At 31.6% G+C, this 10,074-nt stretch overlaps 1 protein-coding gene across 1 annotated transcript in view; it reads left to right on the top strand.

Moving 5' to 3' along the window:
• LOC108752345 (dipeptidase 1) overlaps positions 1 to 10,074 on the top strand; it is a 108,588-nt gene that overhangs the window by 85,014 nt on the left and 13,500 nt on the right. Inside the window, exon 8 of the mRNA XM_018493134.1 lies at positions 2,101 to 2,176. Coding sequence (XP_018348636.1) covers positions 2,101 to 2,176 — 76 coding nt within the window. The remainder of the gene's footprint in view (positions 1 to 2,100; positions 2,177 to 10,074) is intronic.

Genomic DNA, 10,074 nt, shown 5'->3' with positions numbered 1-10,074 from the left:
TATATATATATATAGATTCAGATTATTTTTCAAAATTTAAATATTAAAATTCTAAAACCAGTATTCTAAAATTCGGATTCAGCTACTCCGACAACTTTTAGAAAGCAAGGATTTCCATAAGTTATTTTGTTAGAAAGCTCCGGTCTTCAAAAGGTTAATTACATCGGTATGGAGCTATATCAGATTATTTAATTAAATTGAGAATATACATAAGATAAATATGGAAATAATTTTTTAATCGATTCGTTTAATATGAAATCTTCTTACTTTGCTTAAAATATCTATCATTTAAAATGTATTAAATATTGCACCCTTTGATAACTCATGACGCAATAAGCGATTCAATTTATTGAGAAGAGAAACACGTTCATAATTCTGATGAGTATGAAATTGTCTTTTGAATTTTATACGTCGTTGTACAGTGTAAATTATATCCGTGATATATTACGTTACCGAGGTGTAAATTATATCCGCGCGCGAGCGCAACCGTTTCCGAGTTAACAATAACATCCGTCTGACGGATATGCAAATTTTCATTGTTTATGCGTACGTTCATGATCTCATTGTACATGTTCAAATTATTATTCGATTTTATCCATCTTTACTGCGAGAGGAAACACTTTGAAATTTGCTAGTTGCGAGAGAATTGCATTTACAAATACGATTGTCAGCAATAAACACAATGTATAATGCATAATAAAATAAGTATAGTTAAATGCTCTATCTTTGTAATAAATATAATGCTATGAAGTTATAATGCTATAATGTTAACAATAATTATATCCATGGTTCTATAATGTACAACGTAATTATCGGCCCTTTTAACAAAAATATATTATTTATCTATATAAAAATAATCTTTCAATTTTTTAATCTTCTTGAATCTGACAAAGATTTTCTTCTAAAGGCTGTTTTAATTTTTTTCAAATTTTTTTTATTGTCCAGGACGTTCTTCATCTTAGAGATTGAAATTGCTACCTCAAAACTTTTGAAACTACTTTTTACGTATACTACAAGACACAGCATTTTCACCTAAGGCCGAGCAAATTATTTCCTTAGCCTCATTGGTATTTTTCTTTAATTGAAATGCGAAAAGAAGTATCAGCAGCATCAATTCTATTATATATCGTTTTAAAGGATAGCGTTTTAAAATGACTATATAGTGAAAAAAAATTTAAATTTAAATATGTAGTCGCGCGATTAAATGTAGGGACCGAGAATTAAGTTGTACATTTAATATTATATATACTAAAAAAATATAACTGTTCTTATAAACTAATTTATAGTCTTTTCGAAAATAATCATATATTCTTTTTGATACATAAAATTATAAATAGCAAACGTTTCTTCATAAAAATAAAGCAGTAATAGTATTAATAATTATAAAAATGGAACTTTTAGCTATAATTATTTTACTATTCAATTATAGTTACAAATACCAAATACTTTTCTCTCAGTGCAAAATCATAATTCGTCTACACTCGATCATCCAGATATCTCCACTGAAAATTAACGCGCCTCTGTGAATCCTTTTCCTTTGAGTTTTTGCGATTTGACCGCACTAATTGCAAATTGATTTACAGTCTCTTTCAACTTTAAATATAAAGATAAGTCCGCCCGATGGACGGATTGCTTTTAATGGATAAGTTATTCAATTTATGAGTATATTTCCTTCTAATTAAAAGCAAGAATTAATTATGCACATCGTGCAGTATTGAATTAGCAATTGTGACTAACTAGGCAACCAGGATGGCAAACGCAGCTGCAACGGACGTATGATATTATACATCAAATATATGCAAAAAAAATAAACATACGTTGCTGGGTAACAATGAAAATAAAGGAAACACATAATGTAAGTGTAGGTAATTTTCTTTGCTGCGCTCGAGAGTAATAACTCGCGGTGTTATTAGTCGCAGAAAGAAAAATCCGCTCTGCACTCACAGCCAAGTTCGCAGGCAATTCGCGGTTAGGGAAATGTAATTCTCCTTGTTACACGATAAATGAGCTACACGTTCCGTGTATCGCGGTGATGTTAAGGGCATGCAGCGGGCATTACTACGATTACCTAATACATGCAATTTTCGTGATATGTTACAGCGCACATCAATCACGTGCGGAAGATAGCTGGAGTGGATCACGTCGGCATCGGGGCTGGATACGATGGGATCAATTTGTAAGTGTGACATATTCGTAATGGCGCGAATACAATTGTATGTCAAATATGTACAAACACGTGACAGATATGTGTATAGGGGAAAATATTCCAACGAATACCATAATTAAAGATGGAGTAGCACAATTTGTTAACCTTTAAGTAGATAGATGGATGACTACAGCACTTCAAACATAGTTTTCTTTAACATCTTGTTCTAAAAAAGAAAAATCAAAGATATAGCCGAGATTCCCAAAAGATTTAAATTTTATTATTTTTACATTCCTCTGTTAAAGGGAACTACACTAAGAGAAAAATTTGATATTTGCAACTATATTTATTACAACATAATTATTGTTATAATTATAATTATTACTGCTACAGATAATATTAAGTCATAATAATTTTATATATATATATAATTCTACTATATAACAAATATATATATAAAATTAACAATTAAAAATGATTATAGTTAAATTACAGTAATTGCAAACATTTTTATGGTTATAATAATTATAATCATTTTTAGTTGCCAACTGTACTTTATTAGTAGATCTACAATCGTTATGTTATTTCTAATATTATAGCAGTAATAATCATATAATTAATAAATAATGGTAACATATAATTATATATCGCAAAAATTGTTCTCTCAGTGTAATGTCAAGATTTAATAATTTCTAATATACGTAATATATACTAATAAAAAATACAACTATAAAAAAAAATTTTTTGGGAATTGTTCTGAGAACCTATCAACACTGGAGTATCTTTAAACCTATCTATCTACTAAGGTTAAATGATCGGCAATAACCAACTATTTTGACAATAGAAACTAGTTTAATTGCAAGCAACGGTAGCTTCATTCGCATTAACGATATACGACTTTCCTACCAAGAGAAAACAATGCAAATTCGTAAGCGCGTACTAGTTCCGCCGAACTGATTGCGAAACTAGTACATGTAAGCGTAGAGAAGTTTTCGGTTGTACCATTGTATGTAGGACGGGCTGTAGATCAATACGTACAGAGCTACCGATCACTTGCGGTACTCAGAGACAGTTGAAGTCGCTTTCCAGAATTTATGAGAACCGATTACGAGTTCGATTCCGGATGACCATCAAAACGTTCAGTTCAATACATCTCGCTTATAACCCAAGAGTAAGATTGAAACGGAAGGAAAATAATGTACGATGGGGATCGTTTAGTCGAGGCGACTTCATGAATATCATTTAAAACCCATAAATTCTCCACGAGGGAGTCTATCACACTGATGCATTTTTAAAGAATTCCATACATAAAATCGTTCTCGCGAAATATCGGATAATACTCAGCCGTTTGTTTAAAAAAAAACAGTCAATATTATTTTGTTCCATTATCCCTGTCTTTGTTATGCTTTTCACGCAATTTGTTCAGCGCGTGCGGAAAAGACAACAGGAGTTCTTTGCCGCCGCGATAACTCGAAATACAGAATCTGCTAAGTGGACGTGGGAATCGGATAAAAACACACGAATATCGGCCTCTTTCGTTGAAAATGCTGACTTTTTGAGAATTGCTAAAATCATGGCTTCTAGTATTAAGTTTGGCGAAAAAAATCAACAGAGCATAAAAGAGAAAGAGAGGGAAAAGGAACGAAACAGAGATAGAAAAAGAAATAGATAAAAACAGCTCTAACCGCAAGTAAATTTAAGATAGAGAAGGTAACTAAAAAGTTGTTGAGTTTCTCCGGGCTCCGCATGAAAAACACAAGTGGTCGCGTCTGGTGTATGTGATACAGGATTGAAAAACAGTATGAATGCACTGAAGCGTGATTTGCAGACCAAACGATAAAGAAGCAAAACGACGTAAAATGCACCGCGCTGATCCAACTGTCGCGATATACCTACGTTTTTTTTCTGTATTTTTATCCAGTGTGACAATATCGAATGCAGAGAAACAAGGAAAATATACATGAAAACAGATTATATGTCGATATTGCGAATAATTAATGATTATAGTGTTTTTACTTTCTTCGGGAAAATAGTAAATTCAAGTTTAAGAACTAAATAAATATCTAAAGTTTAAAAAATAGTTAAATATTAAAATTAATTCTTGATATAAAGATAATATGTAAACGATTGAAAAATGAGTTTCTGGTTAGGAATATGTGTACATATATGTAACTCTATCGAACGCGAGCTTTCATTTATTTTTCACGGATAAATAAAGTTTGCTGCCAAACAAGCGAACGAAGATTAATAAATAAACATATAGGTTATTAAATAGTGAAGTGTTGAAATCGTGTAGAATTTTATTTTATTTTATACATTATTTTCAGTATTTTTTCTCTGTAGAAATATTTAATTATCGTGGCTTCAAAATAAAAACAGAAATACGATATCGTTTCGAATTTTAAATCAACAAAATTTTCACATATAAATACCTGAATTTCCAATATTATCGATGAATTTTTCGGGTGCGAAAATATTTTTTAAAAATAATGTGGAAATAAAGTAATTGTAATTAATCGTATTCAGCTAGAACGTTGAGAAAATTCACTAATTTTTATTAAATTTGTTACGTTTTATCATATTTTTATTCGGAGGGAAAAAAGTACAAAAATTTTAATATTTCCAATTTTTTTTATTTTAAATTTTCAATTGATGTACTACCATTTAAAACTTGTCAACTTTAACTGCGAAACAATCAATATGTTCTATTTTGTTTCGTTTTAAATTCCCTTTTTTATTTGCGGCAAGAACGTCGGGCAAATCAAAACTTTATTAAAGTGGTTTCACATCCAATTAAGGCAAATAAGAATTGATAACGTGATGACATCATATCAGACATAATAAAGCGATAAACCTTGTAATGATTATTTTCCTGCCTATTCTTAAACATGTCGCAGTTTCGTTACGAGGTCTAAGATTGCTGAATATGCTACGGCGGTTTAGAGAAAAACGACGCGAATGACAAGGATGCACTTTGGTGGTATTATACGAACAAAGAAAGAGATGTCCGTGGAATGAAAACAATGCTTCTTTTCTCTGCATTCAGCTTCCAGCTTCTCCCGTTATGAAAGAAAAGAGGTTCTAATATTTGCCACGGAGATATATTCAAAACTTTTAAAGTTACACCACCTATGTTAGAAAAAAATCTAAAACAGCTAGCAAACCTCTAACATATAATATTTGCGTTTAGTTAGAGATTACAACAAAAAACAGCAAAGACATTGCAGAAATTCGAAAAGAAAGAGAAAAACATTAGTCTGTTATTCACACACATACTATTTTCCTTTTTTTAAACCTTTCGCAATAAATGTAAAGTCTAATAACTTTCTAATAACTTTCTTTTATGAATATATAAAAAGTAAACAATTGATTATAAAAATTTTTTAGAAAGACAAGACTCATTTTATTCGCAGGGAGACTTTTATCCGAATTCACAGCAAATTCACCGCAAATAAATTCAATAACGTGTTTTTATTACTGATAAAAACCGTTTTCTCGCCAAGTATATTTAATTTCGAAGATAAAACTATGTTATTTCCGTGTCAGAGGGATCACGTACGGCGAATCGTACGATGAAGTATTTTCAGCTGATATTCGTGGTTGAAATTTCAACGTGTTAATCGCAATAATCAATATCAGTAAAATACGAAGAAGAATTGCTATAAACCATTTTTCTAAAAAATTCATTTGCCAATCTAACAGAATTTGCATAAATTTTCATAATTTTTTATTATGAATATTTTCTTACGAACGCGACCGTAATCGTATAAAAAATTTAAAGATATTTGCATTTTTCGAAACAAAAAAACTTTTCAAATTAAATAAATTTTAAAAATCTTCAAGAATATACAACATGTAAATATTTTAAAATTTACGATTCAAATTATTATAGCAAGAAGGTTCTCAAAAAATTAAAAAGTAAAAAAAATTATTTGTAATTTTAAATAGTAGTTTTTAAGATATAAGTGTTCAATAGCCAATTATAAATTACGTTCAGACGGCTACCTGCCCATGAGTTGTACGTGCGATAGTAGTATTAGTGTGTGCGCTGAAATATGTTAGAAGTTTGGTAGCTGTTTTACATTTTTTTTCTAACACGAGCGCTGAAATACGCGCTCACTAATTCACAGGTGACTGTTTAAACGCAGCCTGTAATTAGCCATATTTAAATCCTTAAATATTACTGCTTAAAATAAAAACTTACAAACTTTGTTTTGTAAATTTACAAAATTTACACATTTTTTTTACTTAAACAGAGTATCTTTTAACACCGTAATGTGAATACAAATAGGAAATAAAAATCCTAAACGGTTAAAGTGGATCTTTAGTACTTATAAATAGTTCGGTGTGAATTTATATACTACATAAATATCTCTAATTCTGCAATCTGTTTGCCGAATTTAATTTTCAATCTTGAAACGCACTCTATATAAAACTAGAATAGTAATATTACAAATTGAATTGACAAGCAATTTAATAATATTAACCTATATTTTATATTTAATTTTTTACTTAATTCTTTAAGAATATTTTGCATATAGTATTTTAAATCTCAAATTTTGACATTCTGAAAATCTGTGGAGAAAAATAATATATATCTTTCGAAAAGTTTAGTCAAACCTAAATATAAACTAAACAATATACATATTATAAACTAGATAGACATCACAATAGCAACAGCAATTAATAGTAACAATAAACAATTAGAGGAGGAATCATATTTGTCAATGACAAATTTGCACATCAGTTATTTGCCAAATTAATCAGTAATTGGTTCCGCAGGAAGGAAATTACGCGGTCCTCGAATTTCATGCAGAAACCGCGCCGACAACTACATTAGAAACAGTCATGCTGAATCCACGACAGAGACGCCGCGTTCTTAATTGCACGTTAAATTAACTCACCGGTTGACAGCGCGTGGTTAAAATTTCAACGAGCTAATCGGGAGAATCGTTCCATAGGGAAACCCTCGATTCGCGAATAGCACCAACTAGTGGCTCATTGCCTTCACGTACGAAATTGGTCCGAAACACATGAAAGCCGAAAGCACGACGCTATTTATTCTTCAGCGATCAATGCATTTATTGCTACGCTCGTTGCATTTCCAACGGCTTCATCAGCCGTTTCTATTCGTGAGTTTTACTACGTCCACATTGCAACGCGACTACAAATATAACTCCGTTGAAACAAATAACGAAATAATATATAATACTAGTCGATAAATTTGGCCCTGTTGCCTGAAAATTAAATCGAATTAAAACTAATCTGTCATAGTTTTGATATGTGAATTCTAAAAACGATATCAGTTTTTTGCGAATTCATAAATTTTATATCGATGGCCTTAATTTTTCAATCAAGCGAAACAATATAGCTACAAAAAACATTCTTCAAATTACAATATCGCTCTCTTACTTTAAAAATGACACAAAAAACATAATTTTCGAATTATTGTCATAAATAAATTAAATAAATATTATCTTATCAATTATCAAAAGCTTTAAAAATCGTCAAAATTGTCACATCTTAAAAAGATTTTTTTAAAAATCATCATAACTCAAACAGTACAGTTTCTTAAAAATTGTGAACGAAAATGATAAAAATAATATTCTTGATATAATAATTTTTTATATATTCTGATCTATATTTTATATATATCGATATATTTTTTCACAACTCTTTTAAAACTACCTTCTTTTATGATTTTTTTAACTATCCTTTTTAAACTGTGATAATTTTGATTTTCTAAAAAACTTAACTTTTTAGTTGTCACTTTTAAAATAAAAGAGATATGTATTCATAATTGTAATTAGATAATATATATTAGATATATTATTATATTATAATACTTTTAAATTTAGCAAAGACTTGTATTGTAAATTTTCTAAATGTTTTAGCCAAAGTAAAGTTACATGTCTTCTTTTATATCGGAAAAAATACTGGCATTAGCCAAGAAGGAAGACAACTATCGTTTTTGCCTGAGTGAGGCATTAAAATTTTATCCAGTTATCATAAAAGATATCTATCTCATCGACTATACAAACCGGTAGCTCTCACTGGATGCGAGAAGCGACGGGAATATTCGTACGAGATGGGTCGGAAAAAGCGTCAGAGGATGTGTTTAATTATTTCTAAAGGAGAGAGAGAGGGGGGGGGGGTCACGCGCGGAAATAGACGACGGGACGTGTAGGAAACACGGGGGCGAGGAGGTTAAAACTGGCAGGATGTGGAGCTGCTGATAGTCCTGTCGGCCAATAAGCTTTTACGCTAGATTAAAATTCATATCGTTGCCATCAGAGACTGGTTACCGCATCGCATCCAAGAGTTAGCCGTTTATGGACGAACAAAGAGTTTAGTCTCTATTATCGTATTGCATGTATTGTTAAAAAAGATGAGATGTCAAATCTAAAGTTTAAAGGGAAAAGGAGTTTATTCAAAAAAACATTACATGTGTGTACATAATTTATCAATATTGAAGAAAACTATAAAAAGTTAATTTTCGTAAACATACTGACAAGTAAATTTACGGAAGTGTCACTCACCGATTTTAATGAAATTTGCATACTTGTAGAACTTTGAAAAATATTTGACGTATTTTTTTTATCGGCAAAAGTCCACTCTGAAGAGCGAAAACTACCCCTTAAAGGTAAGGATATATTTAACATATTAAGTGAAATAAGTTGAATTTTTATTTCAATCAGTCTTTCTTCGGTAGAGTTTAATTTTTTATATCAGTTAAACTGCAATAAAAAATTTTCAACTGATATAAAAAATTAAAATTATATAAGAAGCATTTACCGCAAGGGAATAATCAATTTCGAATTCACAAGGAAATTACAGATAAAAGTATAGCATCCTGTATATACTTGATAGCAAAAGGTAAATGTTACATCCAAAGTCTTATCGTCACTTAACATCCAAGTCACGATCGTGAAAAAGGACGGAATGATCGTCGATGGACACTTCCTGCCTAGGTTTTCCCCGGAGGACTGAGATCCGCGTGTCGTTCTTTTCGCGGAACGATCCACCAGGCTTCGTGCTTTTCATCCCCATCCATAAATCACTGTCACTAGAGTTGAGCGAAACGTATTTTCCCGCGGAAACGGCATTTTTGAATTCGATTCGGTCGCACCGACAGGCAAATAGACGAGGTACGAGCAAGACGGGTAAAAAGTAAAAAGCGAGAGCCTCGACGCTCGAGAAAGGCGAATCGATCGGCGTCCGCTAACTGCGTTGTCGTTGTTCGATAGCATGACTTTTACGTGCTACGCAACGCACATTTTTACTATAGATTTAGTCTGCAGAAATTCGCCGCTAGGTATCTCGCTGCGACGACAAGTATTCGCACGTGTGAGAAGCAGCTCTTTCGATCTCGATCGATAAAGAGACGGGCGGACAGAATTGGAAATTTCACGAATTGGAACAACGTTCGTGGTCAACCAACAACTCTCTACAACGGTACCCCGGGTTCTCGGACCGTCACGTTTCGACGGACTACATCCAACGAGGAGCGATTCGCGACGGGTCAATATTTTCATCAGTGTACAGTCGCCCGCGGCACGATTATTTATTTGTCACTGCAGTTACATAACAATTTCCACGTATCCCATCCATCCCGATGTCTCTGTACGTATTGTATGTATGTCGATTAATTTATAGCCGTAATAATAATTTTGCTTTCTTGAGCATTACTTTTCATCATTTCGATAGAAAATTTATGAACGGGCTAATAGAAATTTCTACTCGTTGGTAAACAACAAAAATATAGCACGATTCAGTTACATTGAACATATTGTACCCTTTGGCGATACGATTTCCATTTGTTTTTCCGATCATGGATAAAAGAAAGCATATCGTATTCCTAGGAAAATGGCACACAAGTTAAAATTTTTCGAATTTTGTATTATAGATTGACGGATTGAGGTCTAAAT

Source organism: Trachymyrmex septentrionalis, unplaced genomic scaffold (genome assembly GCF_001594115.1).
Source record: "Trachymyrmex septentrionalis isolate Tsep2-gDNA-1 unplaced genomic scaffold, Tsep1.0 scaffold6, whole genome shotgun sequence".
In the NCBI taxonomy this organism is placed as follows: Eukaryota; Metazoa; Arthropoda; class Insecta; order Hymenoptera; family Formicidae; genus Trachymyrmex; species Trachymyrmex septentrionalis.
Note: the sequence above shows the minus strand (reverse complement) of the source record. Positions and strands in the feature narration are given on the sequence as shown.